At 57.1% G+C, this 16,650-nt stretch overlaps 2 protein-coding genes and 1 long non-coding RNA gene across 4 annotated transcripts; 2 read left to right on the top strand and 1 right to left on the bottom strand.

Annotated features, from left to right (window-relative positions):
• The first annotated feature begins 2,676 nt into the window (after positions 1-2,676).
• Positions 2,677-7,812, top strand: CABP2 (calcium binding protein 2). Of its 2 annotated transcripts, none has more exons than XM_086676754.1 (6): positions 2,677-2,841; positions 5,080-5,110; positions 6,071-6,205; positions 6,588-6,697; positions 6,811-6,958; positions 7,558-7,812. In XM_086676754.1, exons 1-6 carry the CDS (start codon positions 2,677-2,679, stop codon positions 7,581-7,583), a joined length of 615 nt encoding a protein of 204 aa, XP_086532880.1. In that variant the 3' UTR covers positions 7,584-7,812. The 2 variants fall into 2 exon arrangements, with proteins under 2 accessions (XP_086532880.1, XP_086532881.1); XM_086676755.1 differs by lacking the exon at positions 2,677-2,841 and adding an exon at positions 3,622-3,761.
• LOC147576343 (uncharacterized) lies at positions 7,782-14,836 on the bottom strand. Its single transcript, XR_015240689.1, has 3 exons — positions 14,731-14,836; positions 12,872-13,275; positions 7,782-8,379 (listed from the first exon to the last, which is right to left on the bottom strand). It is a non-coding gene; the product is annotated as an uncharacterized LOC147576343 (long non-coding RNA).
• Positions 14,030-16,216, top strand: CDK2AP2 (cyclin dependent kinase 2 associated protein 2). Its single transcript, XM_086676756.1, has 4 exons — positions 14,030-14,702; positions 15,000-15,100; positions 15,188-15,320; positions 15,692-16,216. Exons 1-4 carry the CDS (start codon positions 14,621-14,623, stop codon positions 15,757-15,759), a joined length of 384 nt encoding a protein of 127 aa, XP_086532882.1. The 5' UTR covers positions 14,030-14,620; the 3' UTR covers positions 15,760-16,216.
• The last annotated feature ends 434 nt before the right edge of the window (positions 16,217-16,650 follow it).

The following is a 16,650-nucleotide window of genomic DNA, read 5'->3' on the forward strand; positions in this document are numbered from 1 at the left end:
CCAGCAGTCCATCAAAACACCCACCTCTCTATATATCCACCCATCCATCCAACTACCCATATACCCGACCAGTCATCCTCTACCTGTCTATCCATCCATCTATCCATTCACCTAACCATCTATTGGTACAATCATCCATCCATCCACCTATCAACTGTTTAACCACTAGCCTGTTTACCCACCCTTCCATTCAATCAGCTACCTGTCCATCCATCCATCCATCCATCCATCCATCCATCCATCCGTCAACCACTGATCCACCTGGCCATCCTAGACACTGGAGCTGGAGCTCCAGCTTGGCTAAGCTGGGCTGGGCAAGTCAAGGGCATCAAGATGAACACCCTAGCATGCTTGCTGCCCATTGAACACAAGTAAGGAAGGATTTCCAAGCCACACTTTCTCCACCAGGACACAAAGTCTTCGCTTTGTGATTGAAAACACGTTTAGCCACTAGACCCTGACCAGTTGGCACCCCTACTACATTGGCTCAAACTTCGGGGCACACATTTCTAACCACTTCCCGCCTTAGATGGTCATGTGAGCACAGGGTCACTCATCATACATGATACCCACCATTTTTTGAGCCCTTCCTAAGTGCCAGGAAACTGCTAGGCCCTTTATTTAATTTTCACAAAGGCACCACGAGGCCCAGGTCAACCCCCGTTTTCCAGATAAGGAAACCGAGGTTCAGAGAGGTGAAATACCTTGCCAAGGGTCACACAGTGAGTGCATGGGGAAATCCAGGCCTACAGGCCTTTTCTAAGCCCTTGCAGAAGACGCTAGAATTCCTGTATCTGAAGGATGTTCGCAAGATGCCGCCTGGGACGTAGTACTCCCCTGGCCTCCAGGAGGGGAGGCCCCAAGTACAGAGGGCTGGAGGCGGCTGGAGGCTGAACCTTCAAGCGGTCAGCTCGGACCCCCACAAGGAGCCCTTCCCATCCTGGACGACCTGGCTGGTGTCCACTCACCTCTGAACGCCGACCACTCCCCAGGTCCTCAGCTCCGCTCAGGGCTGCGTGGGGGCCGTCCCCTCTGCCTGCTGGCCACCCCTCCCTTCAGGCGGTCACCCCCATCGTCTCTCTGGTCTTGGCTCACACGCCACTTCCTCAGCCCCCCAGTCACAGCAAGCTCCCCATTCTCCTCCTCCATAGTCATTCTGGGTCTGCTGAATGTGCACCTCCCACCAGCCGGAAGGTTCCAGGAGGCAGGGACTGGTCCCCAACACCCAGGAAGCCATATAGCAGGTGTTCCACAAACACTTGTTGAAGATGCCACCCGTCTGGAATTTTCTCCGGCCTCTTGCCATCATACCTCCTCCAGGGGCACTGACCGCTGCCTCCCCTCTGAGGACCTCCGTCTGGGGGTACGAGCCCTGCCTCCCCGCCTGAGGGCCTCCGCCTAACATACTCCGTTGGATTCCAGCACCCGAAACCCTCCACATTCACAGTTGATCCCCGCCAGGGTCCCAGCACTCACCCAGGGCTGAGCATGGGTTAAACATAGGTGGGCAATGCCTAAAAGGGAGGCCCCGTCCTCCCTTCTCCTCCGTGAAGCCCCCCTGACGCCTGGGCCAGTGCTCCCGAGTACTTAGACTGTCTGGGGCCCTTTCCTGAGTCAGAGGCGCCTGAGAGCAGGGCCTTCGGGACAGACATGGTCTGTCTGTGTAGCCCCAGCAGCTGGCCGGAGGCTCGGTCCCAGCCTCAGATGTGTGCAAAAGGAATGCACGAATGGTGGCCATTCGTGTGGCTGAGGGAGGCCAGACCCACCGGCTCAGGTGGCAGGTGTCTGGAGGGATCCGTTTCCCTGAGACAAAGGCTGGTGCGGGGGGCAGGTGAATAAATCATGAGGGGCCCGGAGCGGGGCCGGGGCAGGACAACTGACCTCATTCCGGGTGGTGAAGCGCACACAGCTGGGCAGTCAGAGGGCTGGGGACGGAACAGGGGGGCACAAGCGGCCAGTGGGGGCTGCCTGGCCCAGCCCCACATTTCTCCCTGACAAACGAGAGGCCAGAGGTCAGCAGAAGGTAGGTGAGAGGTGCTGGCAGGAGGCGGGGAAGCTCAGAGCTGCTCTGGGGCTCTGGGTAGGGAGAAGGGGGGGGGCGTCTGGGGCCAGGATGGTGGGGGGGGTGCTGTCTTTCCAGAATCCAGGAGTCATCCTGGGGGGGGGGCGGTGCGGGCAGGGAAAATAGGAAGAGCAAGGATGGACAGACAGACAGACAGATGGACCAACGGAGCAGAGGGAGGGAGTGACAGAGATGGGTATGAGAGGTCAGAGAGACCCCCAGAGACAGCAGGGCAAATGTCAGCAGAGTGCAGGGGGGCTGGCAAGGGGCCGTGGGTGAGACAGACGCAGAGAGATGGGCAGAGAGGGGCAGCGAGCAAGACCCAAATGGCGGGGGGGCGGGGGGGAGACCATAAGCCAGGAAGGCCAGGTGACCAGGTGACCAGGGCTCTGCAAGGTAGTCCGTGGCCAGCATGGGGCTGGAGACCGGTGGGTTGGGGGAGGCTAGGACTTGGGTGAGCAGCACGGGGAGAGCCCTACCAGCCTGTGGAGAGAGGGACAGGGGAAAGTACCCGGGAGCCTGTGGGGACCGCACCCACAGCTGCCCACTCAGCCACCCTCCCGCAGGAACGGGGCGACCAGAGTGGGAAGAGGAGGCGCCCAGCCCTGGTCTCCATGGCCCTTCCCCAGGGCCAGGCAGATGGCAGTCTCCCCGCGGGGGACCCCAGCCCCTCTGAGGGCACCCCAGGGCCCAGCCGGGCCCCTGCCAGCCCAGCAGCCAACGGGCGGCGGGCACTCCTCAAGGAACTGGAGGCCCGGGTGCAGGCAGCCTACGGGCAGGTAAAGGGGACAGGGGTGTGGGGCACCAGAGGGAGCCGCGGGGATCCCCCGCCGCAACCGGGACCCTGTAGGACAGACCCAGGGGAGAGCTCAGGGAGGAGCCCCGGGACGTGCAGGTGGCAGGCAGGCTCAGTCAGCTGCCCAGGACGGAGGCTGGCGTCTCTCCCCACCTCTGCCCTCACCGAAGCCCGCGTCCAGCCCACAGCACCCAGAGCTGTCTCCCTTCCGCTCTCCACCTGAGTACAGGGTCGGGGGGCTGGTCCAGGCAGAGGTGCCGAGGGCGGGCAGGCTGGCCAGGGGCTCTAAGGTGAGAGCAAGGGCCCTGGCCCGGAGGGTCAGGAGCTTTCTGGACCGGGCCAAGACGGCCTCCTCTCAGGACAGGCGGTAGGGGCAGGGCCTGCCGAGTTCATACCACCATTCTGAGGGGAGAGGTGCCCCAGCCCGCCCTGGCACCCTGGGCACCTGGTTTCCTCCTCCCGTGTCCGGGCCCTGCTTCTGAAGACATTAAGTCTCTCCTAATTGGGGGAGATTAGGGGTAGGGGTTGGGGGAGAAAGTGCTGGAGAGGAGGTGCCCAGAAGACCCTCAGAGTGAGCGCAGGGAGGCTGTGCCTTCCAGGGGGCCTTGGCTCCTGAGTGGCCCCCCTCACCAGCAGGGATGCTCAGAGATAATCCTGGATTAGGACCCAAGCCCCCGGGCCCAGGGCTCCCCGCCTGCCCACCCGCTCCCAATCTTCCCCGCGAAACCCTAGGAAAATCCCCTGCAATGCTCCCAGGCTCTCACTGGGGACAGCTGGGGGCAGACAGGAGCCCACAGCATCCGCTGAGGCTCAGCCCTGGGCCGCCCCCAGGACTCCAGGCCTGGCATGGTTCAGGAGCCCATGGGAAACTGTGCCAAACGGCCTCGACATCGGGGGCCTAAGGTAGGACGGCTAAGGGGGAGAAGCCAAGGCCAGGAGGCTGGGCTGGAGCCTGGAAGGGTCAGATGGGGTGGGCAGACTCCTGTGTGAGGGCCGGGCTGGGGTTAGAGGTAGAGCAGGGCAGGCGGGTGGAGGGGGTGGTTCCCACCACCCTAGACCAATCAAGATTTCCCCGGGGGAAGGCCCCAGACTCCGCGGCCCCTTGCGGTCCTGGCCCCCACGGACCCCCGGGCCTTCCCGCCAAGCTCATTAGGCCCCCCGGGTGCCCATCCAGCTGCCCTGTGCCAGCCGCTCTTCCTGCTCTCTGCCAGTCAGAGACAGGAGGTACAGAGCTGGAGCTGAAGGTCCCATTCTGCCACCGGCTTTCTGAGCAACCTTGGTCCAGTCCCTTGCCTTTTCGGGGGCCTCGGTTTGCCCAGTTGAACGGTAAGGGGGTGGACCCTTCCGGCCTAGAGTATTGATGGGTGAAGGCCCCCACTCTCCTGTGCCCGGTTCCAAAGATGGGAGAGGCTGGTGAATGAGGGTGGAGGGGCCGCCGCCCCAGCTCATAGCTGGCTCTGCCGCAGGAGCGCTGGCAGTGGCCCAGCTCCCCCCCAGGGCGATCCCACCACAGACCCAGCCCCGGCCCCGGCCCCGGCCCCGAGGAGCAGGGGGACCCTGGGCCGGGCATCCAGGGTTACTCGGTGCTCAGCAGCCTGGTGGGGCCCGCCTGCATCTTCCTGCGGCCCAGCATCGCGGCCACCCAGCTCGTATGTATGGCAAGCCCCTGCCTTTGCCTCCTCTCTGCCTCTCCTTGAGTGGGGTCTTTGGAGCAAAGGCACACAGATCCGGGGGGTGGGACAGAGAAGAGTGGAGAAAACATCAAGGGGATCAAACAGCGGGGAGACCCAAGGAGACCCACCAGGAAAGAGAGAGGAGAGGGAACAGAGAACCTAAGAGACAGCCACCCAGGGGGTGGGCAGGGAGGTGGCAGGGCCTCCGAGAGAGAGAGAACAAGAGAGACACACGGGAGGTCCCCAGGGCCACGTCTGAGGCTCTGCCCGACCTCAGATCCACCTCTGGCAAATGGAGCTCTGTGACCTCTGCAAGGGGAGGGGCAGGAGGTGGGCAGAGGTCTGGGCAGGGGGCAGGGAAGGGGCGGCCCAAGATGCCCAGGCCAGCGGTGGTAGCCACCAGCTCTGAGCAGTGTCAGATGACCCAGGCCCTGCCCGTGCATGTTGGGGGTGCTGACCGGGGAGCCCCAAAGAACAAGAGGAAGGGGTGCAGGTGTCAGGGTGGTCCAGGGGATTCTTAACTTCTCTGTGCGCCACCCCCCCTCCAGGACCGGGAGCTGCGGCCAGAGGAGATCGAAGGTAAAGCGTTTTGGAAAAGACTAGTCTCCAGAGGGGTGGACAAAGAGTGGAGCGCACAGGGTGGGGACACTGGGTGGGGCCTCGGTGGTCTCCACCAGGAAGGAACTAGGGGCAAGAGAAGGGTTGCAGGAGATCACAGAGAGATGGGGACGAGACCGAACGGGGAGGGGTTGACAGAGCCCCCAGCTGTCAGTCCCCAGGTCTCATTCGCCAGGTGGGTCTCACTTCCCTTTTATGTTTGTTCATTGAGCAAACGCCTCCTGGGTGCCTACTGCGTGCCTGGCCCTGTGCTGGGCACAGGGAGTGTGGCAAACTAGACAGATACAGCCCATGTCCTCGGGGGGGGGGGTGGGGGCAGATGTCAATGAGTCAACAAGTACAAACGATGCTAAGCGCTGGCAAAGAAGTGAACAAATGGGCTGGAGGGGACTGAATTTAGACAGAAGACTTTCTTGGGCAGGTGACCCGAAGACCAGAAGAGGGAAGAGTGTTCCAGAATGTGAGCTCCATGAGGTTAGGGATTGTTTCCTTTCTTTTCCTTCCTTCCTTCCTTCCTTCCTTCCTTCCTTCCTTCCTTCCTTCCTTCCTTCCTTCCTCCTTCCTTCCTTCCTTCCTCCTTCCTTCTTCCTTCCTTCCTCCTTCCTTCCTTCCTTCCTCCTTCCTTCTTCCTTCCTTCCTTCCTTCCTTCCTTCCTTCCTTCCTTCCTTCCTTCTTCCTTCCTTCCTTCCTGCCTTATCCCCACTACCTAGAGCAGAGCTTGGCACATAGTAGATGCTCCTTAAATATTTGTTGAAAGAACGAATTAAAGAACTAGCACATGCAAAGGCCCTGAGACAGCAAAGAGAAACTGATGTTTACAAGGAGGAAATGATTCGACCAAAGGACGAAGGAAGGGTGTGCTGGTCCAGGCTGGGGTCCGGGGGGACGAGTGGGAAGGACTGACCCCGCCCTGCCCGGCAGAGCTGCAGATCGCCTTCCAGGAGTTTGACCGAGACCGTGACGGCTACATCGGCTACCGGGAGCTGGGCGCCTGCATGCGGACCCTGGGCTACATGCCCACTGAGATGGAACTCATCGAGATTTCACAGCAAATCAGTATGTGCCTCAGACCTGCCCCAAGCCCAGTTCTCCGGGGGCCATGGCCATGGCTTGAGCAGCTGGGCGGCCCAGGGAAGAGAGATGCCTCCACAGGTTGGCCCCCAGAGCCGGGGACCCTGGTCATTCTCAAGGCGCTTGCTCTGCCTCTGAAGAATCTCCCCATCGCCCTACAAGGTGGGGGGGGGGCAAGGACTGTTATCCCCACTTTTTAGATGAGGAAACTGAGCAGATGATCCAGCCTATGGGGCCCCGCGAGAGGGAAGGACCCATTTAGTGGAGCAGGGGAGAGGGACACGGGCCAGGAGAGGAGGGCAGGGGAGGGCCGGGGCCGGGCAGGGGTCTCTGGTTGCCTGGGGTCCCTGACGGGTACGGCCCCCAGGTGGCGGGAAGGTGGACTTTGAGGACTTCGTTGAGCTGATGGGCCCCAAGCTGCTGGCGGAGACGGCAGACATGATCGGCGTCAGGGAGCTTCGAGATGCCTTTCGGGAGGTGCGGCCCCTGGGGCTGGAGGGAGGGCAGGGGCTTCGGGTCTGCCGTGACGGAGGGCTGAGTGAATGCGCAGTTTGGCCGGGGACTCAACGCCTTGACCCACGCCGCCACAGTTCGACACCAACGGGGATGGCCGCATCAGCTTGGGTGAGCTGCGGGCAGCCCTCAAGGCCCTGCTGGGGGAGCGCCTCAGCCAGCGGGAGGTGGACGAGGTCCTCCACGACATTGACCTCAACGGGGACGGCCTGGTGGACTTTGAAGGTACCGCCCACTGCCCTCCGCGCTTAGCGCCAGCACAACCCCCGGAGGTTTTTAAGAGCTCAAGGGAATGACCAAAGGGGCATCGACGCCGTGCGCTAGGCACTCTGTGCCCTCTCCCCGGAAGCAGGACAAGACAGTCAGCTCTTAGGAAGGCGGGAGTGCTTGGCCAAAGATGCGGATGTGGCCGAGATGGGAAGCCAGGCGGGTTGACCAGAACCTCGTTCTTCCTCTAGGCCGCGTTGCCCCAGGGGGAAAACCAGGGTTAAATAATGACAGGAAGCCAAGGAAAATCAGTATGTAGAAATTCTCCCAGAGTTGTTCCTGAGCTTCCTAGCAGCCAAAGCAAAGAGGAAAACAGGTTCAGTTACGAGGTTTGGGGGGTCTTGTCGTTGCTGCTATTTCTCTGTTTCGTTTCGTTTTGTTTTGTCCATAAAGCAAAGCCCCTCTTCTTCGCCTGGGGGCCCATTCCCCAGATCCAGAAGACTCCCTTGTGGGCTCTGCCCTGGAACACACCTCCTCCCACCTCAAGGCCAATATATTGGTCTCACCCCTACTGGGGTCCAGACTGCAGACCCGCAACCTTGGCTTTGTCCTGGCAGAGTTTGTGAGAATGATGTCTCGCTGAGTCTGCACGGAAGCTGGAGGCAGGAGACGGGACTTGGGACCACAGCCACTGCCTGCCAGCGTGTGCCCGGAAACCCTCTGCTTCCAGCTGACCCTCCCCCACCCCCCTACCGCCTCCCTACCCTGCCTGTGGGCAACACCCTGTCCCGCCCTCACCCTCACCCCTGCTTCCCCACCAAGCCCCACTGCCCGTCCCTGTCTCTCTGAGAGTAAAGTGTCTTGGAGCCTGAGGGGATGGCTTCTGCTTCTCATTTGTTTACCCTGCAGGACCCAGTGTTTGGCCCCCCAAAAGATGTAAGATCCCTCGACCGTGAACTCCAGGTGGGCAGGGGCCCTTTCTGGATTCTGGGCCCCTCCCAGAGCCAGTATCAGGAAACGTCCCTAGATGAGTAAATGCCACCTGCTTCTCCCAGAGCTGGGATGTGCACTGGCCCCTCATCCCGCAAAAGGGCTCCCGTCAGGGCCGGGGTTACAACAGAGGGTAGCACAAGGGAGTGAGGGCTTTTCCCAGGCCAACCTCACGTACTCTGGGAGGGAGAAAGAGCTGGAAGGTCAGCTGGGAGGAGTGAGTGACAGACGGGCCCCTTCGGATACACATCAGCTTTGGGGTTCCCGCCTCAAACGCCCGAGCACGGCAGGGGCCAGGTCGGCGTCCGCTCAGAGGCTCTCCTGCCCAAGCCCGCTTCCTCGCCCTCTCTCTCTTGCATTCCTGACTTCACCTCAGCGTCTGCTTCCGGGGGGGACCCAAACGACACGTCCCCTCGCTCCAGCGCTGCCGTGGTCCTTAGAGCCCCATTCTGCAAACGGAGGAAACCAAGACGCTGAGTCTAAGCAACCTTGCTAGCGGTCACACGGCCCCACCGCGGTCTCTCCCGGCCCAGTCCATGCAGCACGTGCTGCCAGATTATTCTTTCTAAAGCGTTACTTGCGTTTTGCCACACTTCTGTTCAGGAACTGGCCATGACACCCCTTCCCCCGCCCCCGCCCCCATCGCCCCCAGATTAATCCAGCCGCTTCTTCAGGCACCAGAAGGCTCTGGGAGGATGAGGGCTGGCATAGAATCACACACAGTTAGGACGAAGCCGAGGTGGGACTTACAGCCAGGCCCTGGGACTCTAAAATCACAGCCCCAACAAGCCGGTGCCTCAAGTCACCGTGGAGCCGGGCCCTGGCCTCCGCTAACTGCAGCAAAGGTTTGCCTCGCAGAGCACTGCCTGACCCACGGCTCTTCCTACCTGCCGGGAGGGAGCCTTGACCTTTTGGTCGAGAAGGGGAGGGAGCTTACAGCGCCCCCACCTGGTCGTCACCATCGCTGCTGCCGACAAGATGGCTTTGGGACAGAGAGGGCAGGGGGCCACCCGCGCCCTGCCCAGCCCAGAGCCTGGACACCGAGGTGCCGGGGCTGGCCGCAGCGGTCTCAGCACCACTCGCCCGGCAGATCCCAATTAATCCCTAATTCTCAATTAGGGGATCTCTCCTGCCAGTCTGGCAGGCCTGGGGATGAGAAGGAGCCGCCCAGCCCCAGAGCTTCCCTGGGGGCTCGGGCCCACCCCCCCTCCCTGCCACCACACCCCCCCCCCCCGCCACCACCCTCCACCTGCTGTCACAAATGGCATCGTCCGTCCCCTCTGCAGGGGCTGGGGGTGGTGACGGACGTGGCCCGCGGGCTCCCGGCCTGGCAGGCTCTGTGGTTGGGGCGGGGGGAGGGGGAGGGGATGGCGATGGGATGGTGATAATTGGCTGCCATGTATCTGCTGGCCCCCCAAAGTGCCCACAGCTCCTCCAAATCTCCTATATGCCTTCCTACCCCCCAAAAGCTGCTGGCCCAGAAAATCCCAACAGAGTAATCGCTGGAGCAGGGCCCAGGGCCGGGAAGAAACAGTGAGCGGGCAGAGACTGCCCTTCTCCACTTAGTGGGGGCACCTGCCCCCCAACCCCGTGGGCTGTGGCCAGCTGGAGCAGGCCGGGGCTACGAGATCTTCTGGGTTTCCAAAAGAAACTGTAAAGTCAGACTTACATTGAGTCCATTTTATTGATTTTTTTCTTTCTTTTTTTTTTTTAAGAGAGTGAGTGGGAGAAAGGGGCAAAGGGAGAGGGAGAGAGAATCCCAAGCAGGCTTCACACTCAGCATGGAACCAGACTCAGGGCTCCATCCCACGACCTGGGGATCAGGACCTGAGCCGAAATCAAGAGTCAGACACTCAGCCGACTGAGCCACCCAGGCACCCCAATTAAGTCCACTTTAAATAGTTTGACTGCTGACTATAGAATTCAATGAGGTGTATAAACCTTACATGTACAGCTCAATGAATTTTTATATGTGTGTGCACTCAGGGAACCATCACCCACATCAAGATATTACATCCACTTATTTAGAACAGTTCTAGGCTTACAGAAGTATCTTGAAGATACCACAGGGAGTTCCTGTATACAATCCACCACAGCCAGCTTGGGCAAGGTTCTCCAGAGAACAGAACCAATAGAAGACGTGTGTGTGTGTGTGTGTGTGTGTGTGTGTGTGTGTGTGTGTGTGTAGCTATTTATTGTAAGGAATTGGCTCAGGTGATTATAGGTGCTGAGCAGTCCCAAGGTTGACAGTCAGCAAGGTGGAGAGCCAGGGGAACTGGTGTTTCAGTTCCAGTCTGAGCCTCAAGGACTGAGGACCAGCAAAGTTTCGAAGACAGATGTCCTGCCTCGACCCTCAAGCAGACCAAGTTCCCTCTTACTCAGCCTTGGTGCTCCATTTGGGTCTTCAACTGATCGGATAAGGCCCACCCACCCATCATGGGAAGGGCCATCTGCTTTACTCAGTCCTCCAATTCAGTGGATGTTAATTGCATCCAGAAACACCCTCACAGTCACACCAAAAGTCACATTTAGCCAAACATCTGGCCATTTGTGACCCAGGCGCGTTGGCACTTAAAATTAACCATCATGCTCTATTAATATCTTATGTTAGAATGGTCCATTTGCTGCCATTAATAAACACTGACACGTAATTATTAACTAAAGTCCATATTCTATGCAGATTTCATAATTTTCCCCGACTATCCTTTTGCTGTCCAGAATGCCACCCTGGGCACCACATAACATTAGGCATCATGCCTCCTCAAACTCCTCTTGGTTGTGATAGTTTCTCAGGCTTCCCTTGTGTTGTTTCATTTTTCTGATCTTGACAGTTTTAAGGAACACTGGTCAGGTATCTTATAGAAAGTCCCTAAGTTGGGATTTGTCTGATGTTCCCCTCATGATTAGTCCGGGGTTATGGGTTTGTAGGAGGAAGACCACAGAGGTAAAGTGCCCTTCCCATCCCATCATATCAAGGGTACATAGCATCAACATGACTTCACTGTTGATGTTGACCTTGATCACCTAGCTTGAGGTAGTGTTTGTCAGGTTTCTATACTACAAAATTACTTTTTCTTTCTCCCATTACGTACTACACTCTCTGGAAGAAAGTTACTCTGCATAGCCCACACTTAAGGGGTGAGGGGTTACAGTCCACCTCATTAAGGACAGAGTCTCTACATAAATTACTTGGAATTCTTCTATACAGATTTGTCTCTTCTCTCCCTTTACGTATTCAACCATTAGACATAGATGTAGAGATAGATGAGACAGAGATAGAAATAGAGATAGAAATGCATGTCAGTAAGGGCTCATAGATATTTATTTTATACAAGTTATAATCCAATACTTTTAAAAGTTTTGTTGTTCATATTCCTCCAGTTTGGGCCATTGGGAGCCCTTTCAGTTAGCTCCCGTGTCCCTTTGAAATACCCCCATCATGGTGGCATTGAGGGTTTGGGGATTTGGGGGTGTGGTGGGTTTGGGCTTGTTTGTTCGTTCGTTCATTCGTTTTTCAGCATTTTCTTACTTTCTAGCAGTATAAGATGCTCCAGGATCATCTTGTCTGTTTTCTGCCCCAGGCTTTGAATTAGCCATTTTCTCCAAGGAACGCTGGTTCACTTTATTGGAGAATGCTATTAGAAACCAAGATCTGGGGGGCGCCTGGATGGCTCAGTCAGTTAAGCATTCAACTTTAGCTCAGGTCATGATCTCGTGGTTTATGAGTTTGACCCCTGCATCAGGCTCTGTGCTGACAGCTCAGCCTGGAGCCTGCCTCGGATTCTGTGTCTCCCTCTCTCTCTGCCCCTCCACCCCCTCTCTGCTTAAAAATAAATAAACATTAAAAAAAAAACTTAAAAAAAAAAAAAGAAACCAAGATCTGGGTGCTATATTGCTTCTAGGCTCTCTCAGTTGATAGAGAAGATATGCATGTACACTAATCTGTGTATATACAATTTTTAAATATTTCTGTATGTAATCTACTGTATCTATATTGAGCTAAACACGAGTTCATATTAATGTCTCCAATTTCCGACCCATTATCACATGGATCACGCTAGCCTCCTCCCCTTGCTTACAAGTAACTTCTCGTCCAAAAAATAAGAAATCATCCATGTTCATTTACTTACTTTTCAATTCCCGTGTATGTGCACAGTGGTTTTAAAATTGTCAACCCACACCCCCACAGGAAACCACTTCAACTAGAGACAGTGCTCTTTCATTGTCACAGATCCACTCATTTCCAGATTAGCACCTTAGTCCTCCGTCCCTTCCGTGAGGCCATCTCGTACATTTGTAAAACAGCTAGACTCTTTTGTCACATTCTTCATTCCATCCTGGGATCCCCTGACCTCCTAAATGATTTTTTAAATTTTGCATAAAGCTTACTCTTTACGACAGATGCTTAATATCTTGTATCCACCATTACGGTATCATATAGAATAGTCTCAATGCCTTAAAAAAAAAAAACCAAAAATCCCCAGGGTGACTGGGTGGCTCAGTTAGTTGAGCATCCCACTGTTGATCTCAGCTCTGGTCTTGATCTCAGGGCCATGAGTTCAAGCCCAGCATGGGGCTCCAAACTGGGTTTGAAGGCTACTTAAAAAAAAAAAAGTCCAGGGTGCCTGGGTGGCTCAGTGGGCTGGGCGTCCGACTTCGGCCCAGGTCATGATCTCACGGTTCGTGGGTTCGAGCCCTGCATCGGGCTCTGTGCTGACAGCTCAGAGCCTGGAGCCTGCTCTGAATTCTGTGTCTTCCTCCCTCTCTGCCCCTCCCCCGCTTGTGTTCTGTCTCTCAAAAATAAACACTAAAAAATAAATTTTTAATGTGAAAGAACATTACAAAAAAATACATAAACTTTTAAACAATTATTTAAAACATCCCTTGTTCAGCTACTTAATTCTACCCCTCATCACCCCTGGCAACCAGTCATTTGTTTACCTTACGTAGAAGTTTCCTTTTTTCCAGAACGCCCTACAATTGGAATCATACAGTACATGGTTTTTTCAGACTGGCTTCTTTCACTTAGCAATATGCCGCTCCGTGTCTTTTCATGGTGAGATAGATGATTTCCTTTTATTGCTGAATAATAGTTCATTATATGGATACATCACAGTTAATTTGCTCATTCGCCAATTGAATTCCACTTCCTCTGGGAAGACTTCTGTGATGTCACCAAGCAGGCTCCTTCCTCCAAATTCCAATGCATCCTGTACAGACCTCCCATTGTCTTACTATACTGTGTGCCTTCCCTTCCCTGTCCGTCTCTCCTTGAGACTAAGAGCTCCTTGAGGGCAGAAGCCATGGCCAGTTCATTTCCATATCATCAGTGTCCAGCACAAGGCCTGGGATGAAGGATAGAGTCAGAAAAATGTCTGTTGAATGAATGAATGAATGAATGAATGAATGAACGAACGAATGTCCTGCAGATGAGGAAAATCTACCGACCCGGCACATGAGGGGTACGCGAGGCCAGAAAAGTGTTGAGGAAGAGTAGCGTGGGAGAAAGGGTTAGTGTTTGGAGGAGAGTCTAAGATACAGGGTTATGAGGAATGAGATTTCAGGGGAGGGGTCTGGATAGAGAAATGGATGGAAAAGAGGAGAATGAATATTCATTTGTCCACACGACAGCCCTATAAGATAGTTCTTATTAGCGTCCGCCTCTTAAAAGACAGGGAAGCCCAAGCATGCCGAGGTGAGTAACTTGCCCAGGAGGAAATCGCCTGTGGGGGCAGTGTGAGATTCGAACCATCAGCTTATTTAACTCCAGTCGATGCTCTCCTCACCAGTTTGGGACAGGGCCCGACCTGCAGTGAGTAGTCAACGGAGGTGAGCTGTTCCTGCTATTGTCAGTATGAGGCACCGGCTTGGGGTCTGGGGGGGCCAGGTTGAGGGGTCTCTGAGGTTGCCCTCGGACCTGAGACCCAGCCTGGACCTGAGCACTAGGCACATGAGAAGCACAGGCGCGGTGGTAGCGTTGGTGAGGGACCCGTTGCCATAGGAACAAACGGAGGCTTTAGGAGGAGGGCGCATGCGCGGACCCGGGAAAGGGTGTTGAACCGGTGAAAGGTGACGTAAAAGCGCACGGGGTGAGACGCAGGGCTCCGAACGTCAAAGCCCTGCGTCCTCCGGCACCCAGAGCGGTAGAAAGGCGCGTTCGGTGGTGGCGGCGGCAGCAATAACAGCCCCAGCCGGACCGAGACCAGGCGGAGCGCAGCCGACGTGCAAAACAGCGCGAGTGAAGCGTTAGGGCGGCGCCCGCACACGGGAAGACCCCTCCGCGTGAACCGCGGCGGACCGGACCGGGGTCCCGGCTTCCGAGGCCCCGCCTCTCGGGCCTTGGGACTAATCGGATTGAGAGCGCGCCGGCCTGGACCGCGAACTCGCCAATTGCGTAGGGCGTCAGCCACCGCCCAATCCGGAGCAGACAGGTGCGAGCCCCGAAAGGCGGAGGCCAATCAGCAGCGGTTGCGGCCTGTTGGGGCCGGTCTCGGCCAATGAGGAGGCTCGAGTGACATCTTCGCGCACCAATAGGGAGTGAGAGAGCGTTCGTGCCCGCCTACCCTTCCGGCCTGAGCTCTATTTACCAGGGGCGTGCGGCCGGTTTACCAATCAGAGCGCGGCTGAGCGGCCAAGCAGCCAACCCCGGAGGAGCGGCCGGCCGGCGTCCGCCGCACCCAAGAGTTGGGGATGTCCTACAAACCCATCGCCCCCGCCCCCAGCAGTACCCCCGGCTCCAGCACCCCTGGGCCCGGCACCCCGGTCCCTACAGGTGAGGATCCAGCTCTACCCCTGCTCACCTGCCCGGGTGGTGGAGAAGACGGCCTGAGTTCTGCAACACTGGGCCTGCCGCCTACCCTCGCTGAGCCTCAGTTTGCTGGCCTGTGAAGTGGGCGTGGTCACGTAAGGGCTAGTTGGTGGAGTGCAGGGGGAGGGGTTTGTCCCTGAAGTTGAGCTCCTGAAGTGAAGCGTCCGTTTGGAGGGAATCGGGCGAGTCCGGTCGGGGGCTTGGAACGCTGGGAGGAGGCGTCCTGGCCCCGCGCTGACCTCTTACTCGCGCATGTTGCAGCCGGAAGTGTCCCATCGCCATCGGGCTCGGTGCCGGGAGCCGCTGCCCCTTTCAGACCCCTGTTTAACGACTTCGGACCGCCCTCCATGGGTTATGTGCAGGTGAGTGGGGCTGAGGGACTGCCTCTGGATGGGGACTGGAGGTCCCCTCGGGGCCTGAGTTCATCGCCCTGTCCTCTTTTGACACAGGCAATGAAGCCACCGGGCGCCCAGGGCTCCCAGAGCACCTACACGGACCTGCTGTCGGTCATAGAGGAGATGGGCAAAGAGATCCGGCCAACCTATGCTGGTAGCAAGAGCGCCATGGAGCGTCTGAAGAGAGGTAAGTGAGGCCTTCACCCGCCCTGGTCAAGAGACTAACACCGGACAGTCCTTCATGAGGAAGGGAAGGACTTCTGAAGGCCACCTGAGCCAAGCCTAGACAAGGGCCAGGATCACCATCCAGAGAGGTGTTTTGAATTGACTTGAAATTGAGTCCGTTTTCGGGGAAGGACCAGAGCATTTGTATTTCAACAAGGCAGATTTGAGGGTTAGCCACGTCTCTAATCGTATTAGTCCCCTCGTTAGATTATAGTCCTTGTCCTTTTTACTGAAAGGAAAGGGGGTAGAGAGAGAGGGGTCTTCCTCTGGGCGGGGGGGGGGGGGTGGGACTGTGGAGAGTCGCTCTACGTCACTTGCGCATCCCCACCTCAGGCATCATCCATGCCCGGGCCCTAGTCAGAGAGTGCCTGGCAGAGACAGAGCGGAACGCCCGCACGTAACAGGACGCAACTCCGCCTCCGAATCTGGACCTTTCCCGGCCACTGCAGAGCACCTGCTTCTCCCTGGCCTTCACCCCGAGTTGCACTTCCCAGCCTGGGCTTCCTGTCCTGTGTCCCGTGGTGGGTGCCCTCCAGGAACCAGGGGGCGGCTCTCACTCCAGTCGACAGCACTAACTGGGACTCTTTCAAGAGTTAGCAGCGAGGTCACTGTGAGTCCCACCCATGACCTGCCAACAGTGTTGATCCAACTGGAGCGTTCTCCTTTCTGTGGCCCCCACCACTCAGCACTTACCCAGGACTTTTCACCACTTTTCCCAGACTCCTCCCCTAGCAGGGCCTCCGAAGGCCTGTCACCTCCCTGCCTCATCTCCTGGGCCATAGCGACTCTTTTTTCAGTGTCTTTTGCTAAATATGCCCTTTTTGTATAAATAAAAGATAATTTGGAGTTGTTCTCTCATCTCTTAGTCTTTCTGAGTCTGGTACTTCTGCCAAGCCGGGCAGAAATTGGGAAAGAGGAGACTTACAGAGGGGAAAGGGTCGGTGCAGTGGTGGGAGAGAGAGGGCAGCTGAGCCCAGCCTGGCCTTGCCCTTGCTGTCGGTGGATTTGGGTTGCGACCTTGCCCTTCTCCTGCCCTCAGCCTTGCCAGTTGTGGAAAGGGTTGAACTTTAGTACCTGGGAGCCCTGCCCTCCTACACATGGTGCCACCAGGGGGCAGCGCAGGGCCTTGGCAGCCTCCGCAGCTGGAGGGCACTGTCGGCAGCCTGGGCCTAGAGGCTTCTTTCTCTGGATTGGCAGTGATGTCTGGCAGGGTGGAAATGTCAGTTCATGTGAGCCAGGCGGTCGCCTGCCCTCATGCCCTAACATCTTAAACTCCGAGTCAGCCATGAGAG

The sequence above is a fragment of the Puma concolor genome, chromosome D1 (assembly GCF_028749965.1).
Source record: "Puma concolor isolate L17-30 chromosome D1, mPumCon1.1.hap2, whole genome shotgun sequence".
Taxonomy (NCBI): domain Eukaryota; kingdom Metazoa; phylum Chordata; class Mammalia; order Carnivora; family Felidae; genus Puma; species Puma concolor.